The 23,134-nt window shown below is 45.3% G+C and overlaps 1 protein-coding gene across 2 annotated transcripts in view; it reads right to left on the bottom strand.

Moving 5' to 3' along the window:
* The window catches only part of GPS1 (G protein pathway suppressor 1), a 559,228-nt gene that overhangs the window by 127,832 nt on the left and 408,262 nt on the right, over positions 1-23,134 (bottom strand). For both annotated transcript variants that reach the window (XM_069655322.1, XM_069655320.1), the window contains exon 11: positions 13,353-13,458. In XM_069655322.1, coding sequence (XP_069511423.1) covers positions 13,353-13,458 — 106 coding nt within the window. The remainder of the gene's footprint in view (positions 1-13,352; positions 13,459-23,134) is intronic.

The raw sequence follows: 23,134 nt of genomic DNA, 5'->3' as shown, positions 1-23,134 counted from the left end.
TTGGTTTTAGGAGCATCATAGAACTATGCTATAGTGCCCTTGGCAATAACCATAATCATTTTGTAATCGTTTGCTTTGCATGTCAATTTTTTAGGTTAGCATTTCCAAATCAAATCTAATTTTCCCTTTACAACTCCATGACAATGCACTGAATATGAAGGAGCAAGATTCTGCATCCATGTCTTTCCTGAGGTCAACAACAACTTCGAGTGCGCATCAGGTAGTTTTATTTAGCTATACAGTTCCGGAAATGTTTTATGCATGGATTTTGAGATAATATGATCAAATTTACGTATCCTGTGGTTTGTTTACATAATGTTTCATTTATGGGTTTTTATTGATATGTACCATTGTCTGCATCACATTCTGTGTTCAATTTCAATTTCTTTCATCCATACTAAAACAAGTACTGTTTTACAGGCTGATGCTGGTACTTTGACTACAATTACATCATCCTTCGGAGCTGATACAGAGCCAGAGGTATGCGTACTGACAGTTCCCTCGAATGAAAGAAAGTTGGTCCTAGATCGAATACCAATACACATTGACATTATTATAAACTAGCATCTTTTGAAAATTGCTTCCGTGCAACATTTCAATCAGTGGGTTTCGCACAGTCACCTTTCATCGAGTAAACTAGCCATCAATCTAGTGAAAATCGAAATGTATATTTTGACTAATTGACGTACACTGTGTACAAGGGTATCTATGTAAGCCATGTGTGCGATGGAATAATTTGATTTCAAATACGAATGACTTATTTTTAATGGATACTCTCTCTAGGGATGTATACAAGATCGGGATATAGAAGAGGAGGCACGTGGATCCGAGTCGGTGGACCAGCTTGCTGATGCTGTCGTTACAGTAAAGAAGAAGAAGGTTTCACAGAAAACCAAGAAAGCTATGGTAATTTACAAACAATTTCATTTTCAAATAGTGTTTTGTGCTGGTGCCTTCATAACATGCTTTTAAAAAAATCTAAAGTGCCATATACTGTATGTGGAATTTACATTGAACATGTTTTTCCAACCTGTCTTCTAGTTCCCCGATGGTGTATGAGCTATGCAGACACATACAGCTACAGAAATGAGAGATGCAGCTTGCCAAACTGATTTGACCATGGAGCAACTATTATTTTCAGCGCAGCGTGTTCAAATCAATAAGCAGACTTGAGATGCTTTTGCACAATGGCCAGAAAATGAATTAAATGTCACCGGTGAAGCCAGCAAAGTGTTGTTGGACCATTGCTACAATGCGAGAGCTCCACCAGATGAAGATGAAACTGAATGTAATGAAGATGATTTAGAATTAGACGCAGACCACTTGACACAATCGACGTCCCCCAAAAAAGGGCCACCCAAAAAACAAATCGACGTTGATGTTTTCTCCGATTCGTGTTCAAGCAGCAGAAGCTGAAATAGCAGAGACTGAAGCATCAACACAATTGACCGAGCAACTACAGTTTGTCCAGTTGGACTGATATGTCAACCACAGTTGGGTCAGAAACAACATTCATGCAGGATGATAGTCTAATAAATACATATTTTATTCGACAGCTGCTTGATGGAGATTATAATGATGCTGAAATGTGTGCATCCAGTGAGAGGGGATGTATGCGGGAAGCCATTGGTGAATGTAACTCATGAATCACAAGGCAGTAACCTCAAAATACAAGCCACCTGTGAAACGCTCCATGCAAAATGTTCATAGTCTGCTCAACCGATGCTGGGGAAACTACCAGCTGGAAATCTACTGTGTGCAGCTGCTTTACTTTTCAGTGGCTCCAGTTTCAGTAAGTTGTCCAGTTTCTGTCCATTTGTGGGACTCCAGTTCCTTTATAAAACGCAGTATTACAAATATCAACGTGAATATCTATTCCCTGCTATTAGTGAAGCTTGGAAAATTTAACAAAGGTCTATCCAAAGTACATTCTCCGAAAAACGGTTCAGGCTAGCTGGCGATGGACAGTGTGACAGCCCCGGGTTTTCAGCAAAGTACTGCACATATCACTTTCAGGACACTGACACTAAAACAATTGGGAGTTCTGTGGTCGTGCAGATGTCCGAATGTAAATCCTCAATGGCCATGGAGAAACTTGGTTTTATAAAATCCCTGGAATATCTCCAATCGAGGGGAATGCAAATCGACCTCATAGCCACGGACAGACACGTTTCAATAGCCAAGACAATGAGAGAACAGTTTCCAAATATTCACCATCAATATGATGTATGGCACATTGCCAAATCAATCAATAAAAAAATCTCAGCTGCAGGGAAAAGAAAAGGTTCTGAAAATATTTTATAGTGGTCCCAATCTTTCAGTAACCATCTTTGGTGGAGCTCCAAAACTTGTGATGGGTCTGTGGAAATTCTACCAGAAAAATGGCAGTCACTAATGCACCACTGTTCCAACGTTCACTCTTGGACAGAAAACCAACATTTCCACCAATATGCACATGGCCCTTTGTCGCCGGAGCAGGAACGGAAGAAGAAGTGGTTGATGCCATCTTCACCTCCACACAAAGCTCTTGAGAAGATTGTGTTTGATAAAACTATCAAGAGATCTGAAGGGACTCACAGAATTCTGTCACACAGGAGATTTGGAAGTGTTCCACAATATGCGCCTAAAGTACAGGCCAAAGAGATTACATTTCGGCATAGACGGGATGAAATATAGGACATTATTAGCGCATAACGAGAATGTGGGGCGTGAACAATCGAGGACTGCAGGAAACTTTGGGATGCTTCGCTACACAATGGCCTTTACGAAAAGAACCTAAAAATGGGTTGGCAAGCCAATATATGAGGAAATGGAATTCGATTTTTGAAAGATCTTATTATGACTGTCTTGGAAATACATACTCATGGAATTGCACGCAATTTTGTTCCGAGGACACATACATTGCCACAAAGCATTGCCAACGTGCCCTGTCGACCTAAATCAGAGCTTGTGCAACAGTTCACTTCCAGGTACAAATGATTACCATCTGTATTTTTGATCAACAATGTTTATATGAAGTGTCCAAATAAAGCATCCAATTTGTCTTTTGAAATATATACTCTTTGTCAATTTGTTTTTCAACAAGTACCATTTTTACAAATGCCATACAATGTAACGCTGTGCTTTCACACTTCCCAGTTTCGTCAAACTAATGTGGGACATTCACTGATCTTTGGAGGGCCTGATGGATAACAGTATGAAATCTACTTTGGGTTTCTGCAGTTGCCCAAATAGCTGAATAACTACTCATCCCACAAAAGGGATGAGACCTAGGCTAGATAAGATACTCGGCATGCAAGAACTACTTACTGTGCGGTGTTGGTGAGAAATAGCTGCACTCTGACCAATATATTCATGGGGGCATGTGTTGGGGGCCGTTGCTAATGTAAGGAAGGAGTGGGTCGGTTGAGCCCCCGGTCCCCATACATTATGCGTGAAAGTGACACCCTGCTCTTGCACTTGTGGGGGACGCCTCCTTTGCCTTCTGCTGCCATGGGGAAGAAGGCCCTGACATAAGCAGAGGTGGGGCTATTGCTAGACACACTTGGACTCCATTGTGTCTACCCTCTACTCCAACTTTGGACTAGGCTGCATTCTGTCATTGAGAAGTTTCCCCTGCCCCTCAGCAGCGCCGTGAACAGCGAGCACTGACACCTCCCACATTTTTCCTCCTGTGCCTGTGCCTCACAAGTCCCATTCTCATGGATGCGCATGAGACAAGATGTTGCAAACTAAGAATGTATTAATTTAAATCTTCCTCCGAGATCACTTTCCTGTGTGTGTCAGGGCCAAACCATGACATGTAGTTGTTCATCCATCTCAACAATTGTTCTCCTGCACCTCTCACCGCCGCAGCTGGAGAATTACTGCTTGTTCAACCTTGTGCCCCTCTAAAGCTACTCTTTTCATGTACCAGAAGTGTGACCCTTCCTTGCTGACCACCCCAGAGTGCCTCACGATAAAACAAGACCCCAGTCACCGTATATTCTGCCCTTAACTAACATGTGTCACTCCACCCCCTTTCTAGCTCTGATGTGCCAGACCTGTGAGCTATCAATACCGACCCGAGCTGGTTGCCTCAGGGACAAGACCCCCACACCCTCCACCTCGCTAGTGACCCCAAAGTGGGATATTACAAACACGTGTGCAATTTATAGGCCTCTAATATATAACTGCGGTCATGGATTCAGGCGACCGCGGCCTGGCAGGAGGGGGTTGCAGCAGGGATTGGTCGGACATTCTCGTACAAGCACATTTTATCAGGGCTCGAGACTTGCTCCTTGCAAAAATGTGTACGTGATTTGCTGTGTGAACATGAGACAGGCTTAGCTAAAAGGTGGTGTGGGCTGGCTTTGGGAGTCGCTGGGAGAGTGCGAAGTTCTCCAGAGGAACAAAGTAAATCACTTTGAAATTTCGAGCACCATTGGTGGATGGCAGCAAACAATTTCTAATGCCACTATGGTCTGAAGGGCTATTGGCTCCCATTCTGATTGAAGGTCAGCAGCTTTGAATATTTGGCTTGCGAGCTGAGCAATCCCACACATCACACACAGTATAAGGTTCAATTGTTTTTCGACCTTGAGAACATGGATGATTCCGAAAGGAATGAATGAAGGGAGGGGTGTAATAATGTAAAATATGATAAGGTTCATCATTCCAAAACTGGACAAAGGAACATGTGATTTCATTTTATGAAAAAACGTTGATCTGAACGGAGTCTCTGCGGCACGCCAAGAGAATGGAAATGCCGAATAAGTTTTACTTTCGACAATTTTATAGACCAACGAGTCAACTTATTATTAGCCAACCGTTATTGCTGGCTTACATTGTAGTGGGTTGTTCTTTGTGGCATACTGCAATGAAACGCAAATAAAACGTGTTTGTGTACTTGTCTTTGTCCCGGGCACATGGCCAGTCCAGCATCGAGATGCATTTGTAGTCCACCACTGGGTTCCCCCAGGCTCAATGCTAATATTTAATTAAAATGTCGTCTATGTGTGCTTCGAATTGTAGCGTCAGCTTCTGCATCCCATTTCGAGCTGCACATACTCCATAGCACTAACCTCTGAAGCAAATTGTAGACTATTTTCCATGTTGTTTTCTGTGTTCCCATTGTTTCACGTCTGTGTTCATCATTAGTTTTAACACGGGGCCGAATTAATGGGTAAAATGATAAATTGGTATAAAGATCGGCTACTGAGACACATTTCTGCTATGTTTTTCAAACAGCTACATCCTGCCTTTCTGCGATTGTCATCGATTCCAGATACCAACAGACAGAATTTTTAACCGGCAGCTGCAGATAAACTCGAATGCCTGGAGCAGAGCGATGCTTTGTTGGGACAATCGTCACGGGCCGATATGCCCTTACGCTGTACCAGCGATATGGAGCAACATGACATTGTTTATGGTGGCCTAGCGCCATGCTGATGCCCAAGCCTTGCGATTCACGGTGCGTCCAATGCGCTTCTTATACCAAACACAGGAACACTGCGTGACTCACGATAAACATTTGTAGATCGAGAACAAAGAAAAAAATTACCCATTTGATTGAATATGGTAATCGCCGGATGTTCTCAGAGCGTTTATTGTGAAATAAAAGTACAAATTGTACAGTTCTACTATTTCCTTTTAAAGTATAGCTTTATATTCCGAATTGTGACATGCTGTGTTGTGAGATGATGTGTGTTGATTTCCGGGTTCTGCGTTACATCACGTAGGTGATGAGTGGGCACGTTTGGCTATGCTGTGGCTATGCTGTCCAGTAACGTCATGGAGATAGGCAGAGAATATCACTAGCTTTGTGTTACGCTCACCTGATCTCTGTAGAGGCGTTGGGGCATGGTTGCAGCCCTCCCTGAACTTGAATCACCCCCTTCAGGCCTCTCCCTCAGTGGAAAAGCTGTGAGCGGTGTTACGTGGTGATACTGCTCCTGCGTGGAGATAAGAGTCTGTGAGTGCGCCAATTTGTGATGATTGTACCTCTCAAACCCTTCACCCCAAAGTACGGTTTCTGTGAGCATACGACGGCCCATAAAGCTCACCTGTGAATTATGGAAGATCAGCTCTCCGTCCCGCTACTTCTGGCAGGGGAGCGTCAATGGGATCTAGTTCCTTCACTGATCCCTGATAAGGATTAGTCCAGTCCAGCTGCGACTATGCTTCTCCTTATGATTGGTAAGTCTTTCTTGAGCTCTTGTGATGCTGTTTGTTCAGTTTAATATCTTTATATGTTGCTCCTATTTATGCAATTATGCCTCTCTTCTGTTTTCTTCCCTTAGATGGAAATGTGGCCTCAATGCAGCTGTGCGACACGAGACGCGGCCGGATGGTTAATGGATGGTACCGCAATGTTCAACAGCAGGCAAGTGATGGATTAAGGAAAATCGCTTAGTATGGCGAAGAGAAACCTTAAGCTGACGGTTTTTTCGGTGTCTAACCTTGTCTTCTGTTTTTCCTTGCAGGCGCTGCTGTCGACGATGGAGATTTCGGCGTTCCGGAAAGTGTAAAGATGAATACTTGGTTCGCCGAAGAGATGTACAGGTAAGAACAGCTTCCCCCAGTTGGTAAGTATGCTGGCAGGAAGCAGAATATTCAAAGGTATGTCTGATCTCAGGCGACAGTTCGTGTTACGCTGCTTGCAAGTGCAGAATAACGCAAAGCGTCGGTCTTGAGGATTTGGGCAGCTTATATAGCTGAGATTGAGGGCACGCCCATTAGGCCCGCTTTACCAGCCACACCCTGCCACTCCTAGAGAGTGAGCACGTGCAAAGGCAATCCATTAGCAACCACACCCAAGAATACACTTGGGGCTGCTTAATGGATGGAATGTTCAAGGTTAATGCATCTGAAGTGCTATGTCCATAATAAAAGCTTTTTGGTGTTAAATGGATGTTCTTGTTTACTTTTGTTCATGAGTCTGGCGCCAAAGGTGCCAGGACAGTGTCCACCCAGGTCTCCTGTGCATGCAACCCCTGCATGCCTGTGTGCTCCAGACTTCATGACCATGACAGTTTGGTGATCTCAGCCTCAGGGGCGGGGGATATGATTTAGTGCCGCCAGGGCAGTCCACCTTGGGCGATGCAGCAACGGATAAGATTATCACAAGATGGCTGCGCCTTGCTGCCTGAATTTGCATATGTACAAAAGAGGAAAACTACGGTAAGGTGCATAGGAAATGTTTGTACGATCGATCAACGCATGCTTAAAAACACATGCCCGAACCCTCGGGACAATATTATTTTTGAGCGCACTATTCCTTTAAGGCACGTTCCGGTGCCTGGACCGGACTGTAGGGGCACAGATGTATGCGCCAGAAAAGGTTGTCAAGATTGTACTCACCTGTGCCATGCTGCACAACATCTGTTGCCGTAGGAATGTGCCACTACCCACTGATGCTGACGGCCAACACCCAGGGTATGGGAGTGACGATGACCATGTCCCTGTTGCTGTGGCCATTGCGCACAGGGAAGTGGTGAGGGAGGGGAGGTTGGCCAGACAGGTGTTGAGAATTTCTTCTGATTTGGTTGATGGGCACAGGTCACGAAAGTACTTGTAAAATAAATAACACTTGTACACAATCAAGAATGTCCGAGCTTTCTGTCATGTTTGAACAGGCTTCATTTAGCGTGGAACTAACCCCCTCCCGCCACCAACTCCCCAGCACACATTCCCCTCTCCCCCCACAAACTCCCCAGGACACATTCCCCCGCTCCCTCCACAAACTCCACAGCACACATTCCCATTCCCCCACAAACTCCCCAATGCTCATTCCCCCGTCCCCCTAAGTACCCAACACACAATCCCCCGTCCTCCACCAACTCCCCAACACACATTGCCCCGTCCCCCACCAACTCCCCAACACACATTCCCCCTCCCCATCAAGTCCCCAACACACATTCCCCCTCTCCCCACAAACTGCCCAACACACATTCCCCCTATCCCCACCAACTGCACAACACATATTCCCTCTCTCCCCACCAACTGCCCACCACACATTCACTCTCTCCCCAACTGCCCAACACACATTCCCCTCTGCCCCCCCCCCCCCAAGTCCCCAACACACATTCCCCCCTCCCCCCACCAATGCCCCAACACACATTCCCCCTCTCCCCACCCACTGCCCAACAGACATTCCCGCTCTCCTCACCAACTGTCCAACACACATTCCCCCTCTCCCCACCAACTCCCCAGCATACATTCCCCCTCTCCCCCACCAACACCCCAGCACACATTTCCCCTCCCCCACCAACTCCCAAGCAAACATTCCCCCCTCTCCCCAGCACACATTCCTCCCTCCCCAGCACACATACCCTCCTCCCCCACCAATTCCCCAGCACACATTCCCCCTCCCCCACCAACTCCCCAGCACACATTCCCCCTTGCCCCCACCAACTCCCCAGCACACATTCCTCCCTCCCCAACACAGTGCATATGGGTCCATGTGACCCGCCCTCAGGCCAACAGTGCATTGTCCATCTAACAAGGACGTTGTTGATTTCCACATGCTCCGCCTTCAGGTGAGCGCTGCAGTGAATGACGCCTGGGTGACTCCTGTAGGAAGCCCTCTGTGGGGGTTGTTGAGGTGGATGGCAGCGATGCGGCAACTGCAGCTGCTGGCAGAGGAGATCATTTGCCTCAAGCATCTGTTGTGTATGCGCAGATTGAACCTCGCATAGTACACATACTCGCTGGCCAAAGGCTGCGAGTGCCACAATCCATCCCTCCACAACTTTACGTGTACAGGCACTGTTAGGGAGAATTCTCAATTCTGTGTTAATTCCCTTCTGCCTTAGAGACCCCCAGCTCTTTTGCTGGACTTCAGGAACTTACATTTTTATCCTGGAGAGAGCGAGACCTTTTTCCCACTCTCTCATGTATTTTTCTTTTATTTGAACCCTGTTTTTCTTTTGGTTTTGTAGTCTGACAAACTCCATAGGCATCTTTTTGTATTGTGACACACATCACCCTCAGTGCAGTGTCACAGAGAAATCCTTTGGATTTCTGCTAAGGTTTAAATACCTTCTCTAGGATAACTACTGTTTCCAAGAGTAGTAAAGTGAAATTAACTTTACTTACATTTTTCTCTTTTCAGACCCAGCACTTACAAATGGATGCCAGAGGGGTTACTTAGTATCCCCTATGTCTATCTTCTCATGTAACATTTTTATGTTACCCTTTCTACAGTTCATGGCTGGTGGAAGTGGTTTACTTTTTCCTACCATTGTGTGTTTTTACTACAGACTGTACTTGCAGCTGTTGTATTGCACCCATGGGTGCCCATTTAGTCAAAATGGCCCAGGTCTTCTTTTTTTGCCATTTCTTGTTGGAAAGGTCCTTCTTGAGATTGACTCTGTGCGCCAAACCAGGTTTGGTCACTTTGTTAATTTTGCCTTTGGCGGGATTCACTCGTGAAGCCCGCCTCTGGCTATAGCGTGTCTGGCAGGGCAGGAAGCAAGGGAGGTTCCCGAAACTCCCTGTGCTTAGTCTCTTTGGTTACAGGAATGCACCCAACGTTGATTGGCTGGCTGTCTGGCGGTCCTTGGCGGACAGCCAACCTGCTGTGTGATTGATAGTTTGGCTGCGAATGAATGGGGGAGACCTGCAGCGAAGACAAGACCACCTGCAAGGAAGGCAGTCGACCACTGGACAAAGGAGTCTGAAGCAGAACTTGGAAGAGAATCTTGCTGTAACTCCTGGACTGTTGGTTTGCACAATGAAGCCCTGCTGCAGTGCTGAAGCGCTGAATTCGGCTCGACTAGAGAAGACCTGCAAAGGACGACTTCTCCCCTTGGGTTGGTGGGACCAATTGACCCCAAGACAAACTTAACACGAATTCCTCTCGTTGCTGGCTGTACTTTCATTTGCTGCTGCAGGAACCGAGTGCCAGGCAGAGGAAAACCAGAATCGAGTGCATCATTTTAATGTTGGACCCGAGCTCTAGGAAGATCCTCCGGACTCCCTCGAAGCAAGACTAACCAAGCCTGAGCCATCTCAACAGAGTGCTGGACCTCAGAAGCAAGGAAAGCACACAAGGTATCCGAGAACCGCAGTGGTTCACTAATCACGAGAAGCTGAAACCGCGAAGTGCCGCATATCTGAAGTTTGCCTATTGCTGCCGCCGACCTTCGAATCGTAGTGCATGACTACCCAGACGTCCTCCCTCTTCGCCCCACGACTGAGGCCCAGGAACTGCAGGACAGCAACCAGAACAAAAGCCAGCTGCATCCTCTTCTTCCAGCCTAAGGTACTGTCTTGACTGAAGGGGTACGTACCTCTTTTGTCTGTAGCTTGCTTGTACTCACTAGAGACTTGCAGTAGCTGCTTTTTGCAGAGTTGCTTGTAGCTTTGCCTTTCACAAGCCTTACAGCTTGTGGCCCAACAGTGATTAATTTCCTACAAGCCCTCTAAATAACATTGTGCAAGACTTTTGTGCTATCTGAAGAAGTGCCTCAGCTCCCTAGACATTGTTCAAATTGACTTTAGCTTTCCTTGCTCCCTGCAGACTCTTTTGACCCATTGACTTTGGTTTTAACTGTCTCTCATAGGTGGTGCATAAGTTTAACTTGTATTGGTGGGAAAGGTCTAACCTAGAGTTTATTGGAAGATTGTATAGTATTCACATGTTTTGCGAACCTGTTAACCTATGCCCTTCCCTAACTTTTTCCTTTTTCACAACTTCAGTATTGCCTTAAGTGTCAAAAGTGATATATCAATGTCCACAGTGGAACGCTACAGCGGCAGACTGCGAGCAGGTCCTGCACCCCGACAGGTTTTTGCCCGCGGGGCCACTTGATAGAAAAAAGAAACTAGGCTCATTTAAAAGTGAAATTTCACCTCCGGATGAGAGGATCAGACAGAGATTAGCCCTTGTGGCTTATACATCTTCTAAATAACAGAACCTGTGGAATTAATACACCCATAGCGCAGACATCATACAGTACAGACCCCCGTCCTGATGAAGGCCGTACACCAGATGTGGCATACTAAGCCCACCAAGAAACAGCTGAAACACTGTGGTGTAGATGCACTATCCCCAACCGCAGTATATTTATGCTGCTTTATAAAGAAAAAATCACTTGTTTTTTTAAAAAAAATTTTTATGTGATGTTATAAATGTCCAAATGTCTATATGTTTGCTATTCTCATGTGAACTTCATGACAAATGATACTTGAATTTGATTTTGTCTTGCACACACAAAGTGGTTGTTTTACCAAGAAACTTTTGGTTCCGTGTGTTGTAAATATTTTCTGTACTTCCGGTCAAACCCCCGCCCCCCCCTTTTTAAACTCTGGAGCGTCCATTTTATGTTGAACTGTATAACTTTAGATAAAGAATAAGATTGATTCTACAACAGATCTTGAATAAATGTATTCTTTCTTTATGCAGAGGGTGACAAAAAACAGTAGTATTCTTAGAGCACCTATTTTTCTTGAACCTATTGTAAATTATTGTTCCCTACTAACCCTCCTGGGTAGAATAGGCTCCCAACCAGGTGCTGTAATTTTTGAATCCACAGTGTCCTAGTAATTGAAGTCACCTCAGGGTGTAGGAAGTGAGCGCCTGACATCCCAAAAGGGTATCTACTTGCTTAACTTAAATCTGAGGAAGTGGTGTGAAGTGTATTTTTATTGTTGCATATTGTCCTTTCTAAATAAGGCTTATTAAAAAACAACTAAATAAATAATTATTTTACTAGAAAACCTAGAGTATACGCGTTATTTGGATACTTGTAACTGTGAATCTCTATGTTACACCTCACATGTACCCCTATTGAGAAGTCTAGCTGCACAGTCACTCTACCAACCTGTGTGGTACAGACCTATACTAAAAGGTGGGTTACCTACTACCAAGAGGACATGGCTGGTGTAGTCTCCCACAGGTTTACTAGATACAATCTTGCCTAACAGTGGTGGTGGTGGTGGCCTGCCACCAGTCGCCATGGTCTCACTCCTGTGCTGTGCCAAGGGGACCCGGGCACAGATCAGCAGGTCATTAAACCGCTTGTGGCAGTCCTCTCCATCCCTGGGGGAACAACCCGCCACTGTGACCTTCTGGCTGAGTGTCTGTCCAGATGCGGTTACACCACTGTGAGCCCGTCTTTTTTTGTTGGGGGTCAGCTCATACTGGTGGGAAATGACCTTCTCCACCAGTATTTACAGTTCAGTGTCAGAAAATGTAGGTTTCTACACCCTGTCCAGGGCAGACTTGCCCCTCACATGCTCCTGAACATTTTTTTTTGGTGTGGATGGCTTCCTGGGGATCCGATTTTAGGTGGATTGTGATTTCCAAAATGACCGCCGCTTTGTTTCCCGTTCCGGCGGTGACATATTTCCTACGGTGCTATTAGCGCATGCTATTAGCACGCGCTAATAGCGCTGGACGCCGATGGTAGTGCAATGTACGCAGAGTTTTTGGGTTCTCAGCCACTATTACCGCCTAACGATATTTGCGTTAACGCGCGGTCTGTGTGTGCATGCCCGCCAATTTGTGACCCGCCGTTGTTTGAGCCACAACTCACAGCATTAACGCAAATACCGCTCAGAGGTATATGCACCCAAATACCGCCAAACTTGTGATGAGGCCCATTGTATTTATACATGTATATAAGTTACAAAATAAACATTCTAAGGGGAAAAAGTATCACAAACGCACTTCACTTTCAAGTGATGTGTGCAGCTTTAAAAATACAAGAAATTCAGTAAGGGAGACAGTCTTAGGGACTGATAGGTTTCCCCATACAAATGAGCAAAAAGCACATGAAGTAAACAGTAACAAAAAAAAAAGCAAAATGCAAGGATGTCACATAGAGATGGGAGGAAAGCAGCAAAGAGAAAACCTTTCCTAACAGTTACAAAGACCCCACCAGAGGGTTGTGCAAAACTCTCCCTAGCATCACAACTCAAACACAGATTTTACATCGGCTCACATGCAAACACAGAATTCAAAACAGTCACACACAAGCACTATCTCAACAAAGCACACACACATCAAAAACTCCAAAATGTGCAAACAAGCACCCACAAGTCACACTAACATAGTATTGCGGTTGCACACATACACAATCTGTAACCATAGTGAAAGGGTTATCTTACAAATGCATACAGACTTGAACAAAGACAGCATAGAGAACTAACTATATTCATTATCACTGAAACAGTAATAAACCTCAAAACATTTAATTTCATCCCCCTACTAACACCACAGTGGCAAAGAAATACAACTGAAGACATGAATCATAGTGACGGATATTCGCATTACTAAAAAAACATTCGAAAATACATTCTCTTTCAGAGTGCTTGTCATGCCCATATTTTGAAAATTGCCAGTACAGCTCCCCACCATGACCCACCTTCATCTCATCCAGCATCTTCAGGCATGAGGCGTACTTGGATTCGTAGAACTTGAAGATGATATCACGCACCTGTGGCTCCAACTCCAAGAACAGCTTAAAGGAACTGGAGACAGAACCAAGCACGTGAGAGGAATCTCTTGGATGGGAACCAGCTTTCTACTCACAAAAGGAGGCTAGTCTTAAACACCTCTCCACCTACCCACAGGATGCATTATATGCTCTTAAACATGCAAAAACCATGAATGGGCGTGAGAATAGTTATATTCCTGCACATGATAAGTAGGCAAACTATCTTCTAAGCTACTTCACAAGCCGTCACTGGTACCAGCTCCAGACTCTCTGGTTACACAAACCATTTCATTTTCTATCCCAAGTACTGCCCCAGTACACACGCACAGGCCAGACTTCCACCATGGCCCTGTGCAGAACGGCAAAGCAAGAAACGAAAAATAAGCTTTTCATTTTAGTTTATTAGCAATCAGGAGAGAGTTAGGATGAACACCTATATGCACTAAGGGGTTATCTGTAATTATACTGGGGGTTCCTCTTCAGGAACTAAAGTGTCAGTGTTAGGAAAGATTTTCTTTTTGCTGCTTTCCCTCCATAGACATCAATGTGACATCCAACTTGTTGGCATTGTTTTGAGCATTTTCTGACTTTTGAAAACCACTGAAGCTTTTTCTACTGGTCTTGCTAAACTCCTCCGTTTTGGGGGCTCCAAATAAGCCCTATGGGTATCACTGCAGGATAACTCGGATCTCCACAGAACGATTCCCAATTTGTTTTTCTCTGCACACACCAACTTCTGTAAAGAGCAGTAGGGAGACTGTGTGTCGGTATCTTTGTTCATTCTAACTATTTGGTTACAAACATGATGGATATTGGATCAGTTTATGGCAGCAGGTGCTTTTCTACAGTTTATTTTTATGGTCTTGTGCACTTTTGTATTTTAACACAATGCCATTTAGAGTATCATATACTCTCAAATGAATATTCGCCTGTTTCTTGGCCATCTTGTACTTTTGCCTTCTTCCTGCCTTACCAGGGTCAGACTTTCAAGATATTTGTTTCAAGTGGCTGTTAGGGAGATTTTTCATTTTTACGCCAAATCCACTCTACCTGTGAGTTCCCCGAGCACTTTTTGCAGGACTTCTGGGCCTTTTTCTTGGTGGTCTGATTGAGGGGAGCCTTTTTCCCCTCATTCATTCCTTTTGCTATGACCAGGGGAACCCTGTTCATTCTGCTTTTACTTTGCTTCATGAAGTCTTGCTTTTCGCCATACTTTTAAAAGGCATCTGTGTTTCACTTTTGCAGCACACCACACCTTTTGTGCAGTGTTGCTTGGAGCCTTTTGGGCTCTCCATTATATATTTCTTTTATTTTCTTTAACCCCTTAACTGATGAGGGTTTTTGCTCCAGGTGCTGAGCCCTTTTTTGGACATTTCGGTATGTCGCATTCAATCCCTTGTACAACGTTCTATTACCAGTGATATCCTGGCCAAATTTGCACCCTTTTATTCCAAAATGTAGGTGGTCATAAGGCCACCAAGCATTAGTCATTTGCTGTAGGGGTGTGTGAGAAAGTAACAAAAAAGTGACTGAATTTTGTGTTTTTTCTGAAAATGCCAATAAAATGAGGTACAAAGAAGGCTCTGTTTTGTTACTTGTAAGAGCTAGGAACAAATGGTTTACTGCTCTGAAATTGTCATTTTCCAAGCTTTCAAGAACAGGTTGAGTGGAAACAAAAAAACATTTTCCATAAGGTTACCATCAGTTTTGTGAGAGCTAGGTGATATTTCCCTTTTATTTTTTAAAGACATGCTTGGACGAAATGGAAGCAGAGGGTAGGAAGGCTCAATAGGAACACAGAAAGGCATACATTTCTGAAAAGTAGACAATTCCAAGTTCAAGACGGGGTAATTTGCACAGGTCAGTCAACAACTATGTACCTAAAATTCCCATAGTTTGGAAAAGTGACAGAAAAAAAAAAATATATGCTGGACATGTTTGCACTTGCAAGGTAATGGCTTCTTTGAATATTGAGAGAAGCAATGCACAGCTACATTCCCCTGATTCTTCTTGTAAGGAAATCACACATTTTATGTAATATTTCACAAAACAAGCAAAAATACGAGCCATAAACTCATGATACATGGGATTTGTATGCCAACAGCGTAAACAGACGTACTTAGCATTTGAAAATAAGGAAAATGAATGTGGCAAAGAATGGCAAGCATACATTTTTTGAAAGAGCAAAGGCAGACTTTTGACGGATAGGTGACTGGTGCAGGGTACAATAGCATTCAGTGCCGACCGCAGCGACAAAATGTAGGTCACATTTGGGAAATGAAAGGGTTGTGTAACAAAGTGCAGTAAGAAATATATGAAAACGTTATCAAAACCAAGGGAAAACAACAAATGTCCTTCCTTCCCACATGTGTCCCGATAAAAATGGTACGTCACATGTGTGGGTGAACTGACCTGGGCGCAAAGGGAAAAGTCTAAACCGCTGGTACAACAAACGCCCTGGGGAAGACAGGATTTGGCTTTGTGGTCCACCCACAGATTTGGGCCCGGGGCATCGCACCCACCAAAGAAAACAGGAAACCCGATGCATTTCTGAAAAGAAGACACCCATGGGAATCCAAAGAGGTCTGACTTGCGCAAATTGACTTAGATTATATTACCCACAAGGCACGGCAAAGTCTTAAATATAAGGAAAGAAACACAATTATCAGACATTTGCCACCAGGACACCACCGAAACACCAGTAACAACACATGTCTTACTTTCCCACAGGTGTCCCGACGAAAACAGTACGTCACATGTGTGGGTGCACTTACCTGAGTGGAAAAGAAAAAGGGTTGACCGTCCCGAAGTCCAGCGGCAGTCCCAGGTAGCCCTGGCAGGGTCCCCATCCATCCCCGGAAGGAAAAGCTATATCGCAGCACAGCCAGAGCACTAGGACGGCTGTGGGTGATATCCCCCGGCCTTGGGCGCCTGTCTCCCATGTGGGTCGACTGTCCCCAAGTCCAACCGCAGGGGCATCATCCATCCCTGGAGGGAAAAGTTGTAACACACTTTTGGGCAGTGCCACTAATGTTCTGTTATGTTAGCTGAATTTACAACAAGCACGTTCACCTGAGGGCATCTTGGCGCAGGGACGTTCACAGACAGCCGCAATTATCCAAGGCTTAACAGAAGAGTGCAGTTTTGAGCAGATAACGGAATTGCAAGTCATTCTTGGTCTGTCTTAAATTATGTAGAAGACTATTCCACAGTTTACTATTCGGCACCGAGAAAGCCCGCCCCCACCAACTCTCTGAAGATGGAATTTGAGGACCTGAACCAAGACATAATTGCTGGAACGCAGAGTCCGACAAGGAATATAGGGTGGAAACTTGTCCCAAAGGAAATCAGCACCTGCCTGATAATAAGCCTGGTGAACCAGGCAGAGAGATTTAGAAGGCTATTCTCGGTTTCAGCAGAAGCCAGTCCAGACATCACAGCACTGGACTAATGTGAGAACTGTATGGTGCAGCTGTGCCTGCCCGAGCAGCCAAGTTCTGTAACAGTTGCAGATGGTGGATAAGGCCAGTATGCTGAGCCAAATACAGAGCATTACAGTAGTTAAGCCTGCTAGAGATAAGAGAGGTCACAACTAGAGGGTGAAGCGAGGAGGGGAGAAAGGGTAGAATCCTGCGAAGAACACTCAGTAAAAAATGCCCAGTTTGACATACCACACTAACCTGCGAAGCCATAGACTGATCCAGACAGATAGACCCCTAGCTTTTTCACCACTGTCATCGAAGTAGGAAACACACCGAGTGAGTATGGCCAGAAGGGAGGGGAACAAGAACCAGATTCAGAAGAGGTGCCCACCATCAGTAACTCTGTATTGTCCCCGTTTAGTTTGAGTCAGATGGCGCTCATCCAATCCCCCACGGCCGTCAGGCAGTTATGCAGACGAGATGACACGCCACCCTGGTCCATATCTAATCGGACCAGGATTTGCATGTCGTCCGTATATGAGTAACAGCTGAAGCTGTGGGAGCGGATGAGAGCAACCAACACCCGAACATAGATGTTAAACAACATCGCGGACAAGGCGGAGCCCTGGAGGACCCCACAAGAGAGAGAAATAGGAAGAAAGAAAAGGAGGTAAAGATACTGAATGGCCCCTATCGGTCTAAAAAGAAGGTGAACCAGGCCAGGACAGGACCAGAGATGCCAATGGAGGACAGGCGGGAGAGGAGGAGGGCGAGGTCAGCAGTATCGAAGGCCACTGATAGATCGAGTAAAATCAGGGCCCACTGTCCGCTGCCATCAACCAGCTGGGCCATATCATCCATTACTGATACTAAAACACTCTTGGTACCCCCAGCAGAACCCAGACTGAAAGGGGTCAAGCACAGAAGAGGACTCAAATAAGGCGAACAGAAGTGGAGAGATTAAAGCCTCGAGAAGTTTCATGAAAAAGGAAGTAATGAAATAGGACAAAAATTAGAGAGAACGGAAACATCCATTGACAGTTTCTTTAAAAGCGGGACCAGAATAATATGTTTAAGTTCACTAGGAATGGACCCTGAGCTGCAGGAGAGGTTTACAGCCCAAGTCACCAAAGGGATGATCACAGGCAGAAGATCCTTTAAAACACAAAGGAACCAGATCAGACGGTGCTGCAGACTTTAGATGGGTGATGGCCGTCAAAACAGCCTCATCTGTAAACACTGGCAAAGTAGCCCAGCCAGCAGTTGCCTGCTGATTGGCATGGTCGACCAACAAGCCATCGCCAGACTGGCAGAGCTCTATATGGACCCGTAAGCTTTCAAATTTGGAGTGAAAAAACTCAGCTAAAGCATCACAGTGCAACTGAGACCCCGGGGCGGTAGGCAGAAAGCGAGCAGTGGATGAAAAAGATTTCACAAGAGAGAATAGCTCCTACGATTAAGAGCAGTTTCAACTTTATGTGTGAAAAAGTGCTGTTTGGCAAATTTAATAGCCACGTAATAGAAAAACTGTCACCTTATCATAAAGGCTATAGAAAAGGCACCATTTGCGCTCAGCTTGACGTACCCCCAGTTTAGCCATTTTGAGTTTGGCCGAGTACCAAGGTTGAGAGGGCCGGCCACGTACCTGTGTAGACTTAAGGGGTGCCAACTGATCAGACACTGAGAAGTCCCTTGGACTTCTCTTAATGTTTAGCTACATTTTCTTGGGTGAACTACTGTTCCCAAGAATAGTAAAACGACCCCTGTCTTACTTACCTTTACTTTATGGGTCCAGCGCACACCACCCTATGTGGAGTGGCGGGGGGTTACATAGTAACTCCTTTAACCCATTCCTCATGTAACATTTTGTTACACTAACTCACTTGAATGGCTGGTGGCAGTGGTTTCATTTTTACTACCTAGTGACATGTATCTGCAGGCTGATACCTCAAATGTTCTCAAATTGGTCACCCAGTCTTCTTTTTTTGCCATTTCTTGTTATTTAGTTTCGTATGGGCTTTTACTCTGTTTCTATCAGGTTGCAGTCCTTTGTGTGTTTTGCCTTTGGCAGGCTTCAGCCCTGAAACCCATCTAGGCTTCAGTGTGTCTGGAAAGGCAGAAGTGAAGGAGGTCCCAAAACTTCTCTGTCCCTTGTCTCTAGGTGTGCCTGAGTCAAACCAGTTCCTTTTGGCCAGCTGGCTGTCCTGGAGGACAGCTACCCTTATGCGTGACAGCCTTCGGCTGTGAATGAGTGCGAACTTGCATAAAAAGCAAGGTTTTGAGATTAGAAGCAGAGTACACCACTGGGGAACAACATCTGAAGCAGAAGACGAGCGCAGCACGCTCCTGGACAGCGAAGTGCCCAGTGAAGCACTGCAGCTGTGCTGAACCGGTTTTTGAATCAACTGCAAAGAACCGTACGCGACGACTTCCTCCATTAGGCTGGTGGGACCAACCAACCTCAAGACAAACTATTTTGGCGCAACCCACAACTTGCTGTGACTTTCCAAGACTGCAGAATCCAAATAGCCGGGGTACCTCAACCATCTGTGAGTGCATAGTCTTCTGAAGTGCGAATCCGACCAAAACTTTGGGGGCATCCAGAGGACCCTACAGAAGCAGGAAATCTGCGTCCAGAGTTGCCCCACCAGAGTTCAGGACCGAGGGATCAAGGAACTTGTAACCAGAGCTGTTTGTTCTTCCTTGGCGTAGAGAAAATTTGCCAAAACCACAGAGTCAGTGAATGGACGGGAATCCATTGCTGCCGGGTCTCTCTCTGGTGCTGCTGCAGGAAGCCGCCCCTCCCTTCGGTCACCACAAGCAAAGACCAGGAACAAGGGTCAGCTACACTGCAACAGGATGGCATCCAGCTGGAACAAATTCATCAGTTCACAGATACTGCTGTGTTTGGGGGTACATCTACCTTTTGCCAATTGTGGTGCTTCCTATCTTTGGGAGTGCTATTCAACCCTACTCTGAGTTGACCTCGACTCACTTGCACCTGCCTCTTAGTTTGTGCTTCTTGAAGGTGACTCCTCTTGAGCTGCTTTGATTTTCTTTTTGAACACTGACTATTTAAGAGCATATTTCTTAGAAGAAGAGCATCAGAACCTTGACTTTGCCTATTGACTTTGGCTGTCCTGGCTCCCTAAAGGCCTCCTCCTGAACCTATTGGCTTTGGCAGTGCTTGTTCCCTCACAGGTTTTAAATTGATGAACACTTTAGCGCTGGGATAAAAGAATGCCTGCTTCCCTTTGGAAGAATCTGTTTTTATAGAATATCAGACTGTTCTGATCTAACCCTAACCTTTCCCTCCTTATTAACTTAATACCGCAAAGGTGATACAAAATAAGTGTTATACTGACCTCAAATGACGTCACCTCTGGGTGCTGGAACATGTCTAGCATATGAATGAATTACCCACCTGCTTTATTTTTCACTTTTTTTAATTGAATCCTAACTTGGGATTAATGTTACTGCTAGTTACTGCCTTTTAAAGAATGCTTTAAATAGCTTTGTGTATAAATAAATATGTATTATATAATTAGTGTGTAAGTGTTTTTTGGATGCCTGTATTTACTGATTTCATTGTACAGCTCTACAGCTCACATTACCCATTTTAAGGTATGCCTTGCTGCTCAGTCAGTCACACTACCAACTTGTGTAGTACAGGCCTATGTTAAAAGGTGGGTTACCTAATACCAAGAGAGAAGTCTTGTAAAGTCCCACACCAGTTGGACTCTATAAATTTCTACCTAACAATTCCAATCCCTAAATAGCAAAAAGATCAGTGTAGGGGTGAATAGAAAGTCTTATGTAGAAGCTGGAAGGAACAAGTTACTTACTTGTAACTGTTGATCTCCAGCATGGGTCCAGCTTCTACATAAGATGTTCTATTCATCCCTACTATACGTCCCACCACCTTATCGCTCGACGGAACTCCTCGTCGAGAAAAATTTTGTCTGCAAAGCTTCCGGACACCTGGATCCAAAGAGTATCCAGAAATTCCGACCCTGCAGAGTCTGATCAGGTTAATACCCAACATCATGCCGAGTAGCGACTTGATGGCCGTACCGTGGCGGTCTTCAGTGCCAACAGCTGTTGCACCTTGCCCAGAACGGCCGCTATCCTCTCCTCCGAAGGGGCTGCCAGGCAGGAGATAGTGTTGAGCCTGGACCCCACTAACAGCGCATTCTGAGATGGAATCAAGCAGGACTTCTGATCGGTCATGGAGAATCCTAGGTCCGTCAGCACCCGGGCAGTCCTTTCTGTGTGTTCAACAGTGAATTTCCTTGACTTGGTATGGATGAGCCAGTCGTCGAGGTATGGGTACGCGTGTATCCCTTGTAGATGCAGATGGGCTGCCACTGGTGCGAGGCACTTCGTAAACACCCCGGGTGCCGACTTCAGTCCGAAGGGAAGGGTCTTGAATTGGTAGTGCTGTCCCAGTACAACGAAGCGCAGGAACTTCCAATGCTTCTCGTGAATGGGGACGTGGAAGTATCCGTCCTCGAGATCCAGCGACGTCAGAAAGTCTCAGTTTATTTATATTTATATCGCGCCAAAGGCTGCAGGCATCAGGACACGCACACAAAGACACGGAGAACAACAGAAGACGAGACAGCAGAGTCGTAGTTACAGTAGGTTAGGCAATTTATCTAAATATTGTTTTTTATTTCTTTTTAAAGACCATATGGTTTGGTTCAAGCCTCAGATGGCATGGTAGCCCGTTCCATATTCGTGCTGCTTTTGCGGGAAAAGAGCGTCCAAGTCCGTTCGCTCTTTTGGAGCCTTTGTGGCTGACCAGGCCTTGAGCTTCAGATCTCAGTGATCGACCAGGTTTGTAGAGAGTTATTTGTTCTTTCAAACAAACAGGTTTTTTTTCCATAGAGGCAATGATGCACAATGGTCAGATTTGAAGGCAATTCCTTCCTCTAGGGCTAACCAATGAAGTGATTTTCTGTCATCGGAGATATGCTTCCCTTCTTGTTTTCCATCCGATAATTCTCACTACGTTGTTTTGAATGATCTCACATTGCGCCATGCAGCCCTTGTTAGCTCCAGACACTAGGGCATTACCGTAATCTTCAAAGGATTGTAGCCCTAGCGATGGTGGCACAGTTTTTCTCGCTTAGGAAGTGTCTAATAAATCTGAGCAACCTCCAATTTTTGTTCAAATATGCCACATGTGCTTTGGCTCCAAGGGACACCTCTAGGTACACACCTAGGGTTTTAACATTGCTTAATACTGCGATGTGTGCACCTCTAATGCTAAAAGAGGTATAGTCCAATGTGAGCTTGGCCCTAGCCTAAGCTGAACCGAAGAGCATAAGCTTGGTCTTACTTCCATTCAAGTAGAGCCAGTTTGTCATTATCAAAGCCTCAATGATGTTGACGATATTGGCAAACATGGTGTTATCTGTGTTATGGCGCCCACTCAGTTCAATCACCAGCTGGGTATCGTCAGCATAGTTGGTAAAACACACCCCTAAATTGGTAAGAACAGTGCAAAGACACCGCAGGTATAGATTAAATAGTAGTGGGGCCAAACTTGCCCCCTGGGGAACTCCACAACTGATGGAAAGTGGCAGTGAAGACTGACAACCCCAGTAGATTTTAGAGCTCCGTTCTGCAAGGAGGTCACCCAATCTATGGCTTCCTGTGAGCAGCTACACGATAGCTCAAGCAGGTCAAGGGCAGCAGACAGATCCAAAAGCACTAACATGCCGGTTTTTCCTCTGTTGGTGACGTTAAGCATTCTGGTTTGCAGGTCTAGCAGAGTGGTCTCAGTACTGTGCGATCCGCTGAAGCCCGATTGTTGTTTATGGAGAAGGTTATTTTCATCCACAAACGCTTGAAGTTGCATAGTTGCTGCCTTATCTAGGTCCTTCAGTAAGAAGTTACAGTTGGTTATCGGGCAGAGGTTGGACAGTCTGCACTGGTCGAGTCCTGGTTGTTTTAACCAAAGGGGTAACTGACTGATTTTATAACTGCTGGGACCTTATTGTCTTTGAAAGAGGCATTGACCCTCCTGAGAAGAAAGGGAGCGAAGACGTCAATGTTTCCCAAGATTAGTTTAGGAGGCAAGATGTTTTCTGGACACACGGTTTGTCTTATGGAGGATAGTTGAATCTTCATGTCATCTAAGGAAAGTGGGTTGAACTTGAATACGTTCCTACCTGAAGGGTTAGGATCAGGACGTGTGGGGGTAGGTTGCCCTTGGGAAGAAACTTGACAGGAACTTATGGCATCACAGGCCTTTTGGGTTTTATTGTGGAAGGCAAGCTA

Source organism: Ambystoma mexicanum, chromosome 3q (genome assembly GCF_040938575.1).
Source record: "Ambystoma mexicanum isolate Mex_15411 chromosome 3q, UKY_AmexF1_1, whole genome shotgun sequence".
Classification (NCBI taxonomy): Eukaryota; Metazoa; Chordata; class Amphibia; order Caudata; family Ambystomatidae; genus Ambystoma; species Ambystoma mexicanum.
Note: the sequence above shows the minus strand (reverse complement) of the source record. Positions and strands in the feature narration are given on the sequence as shown.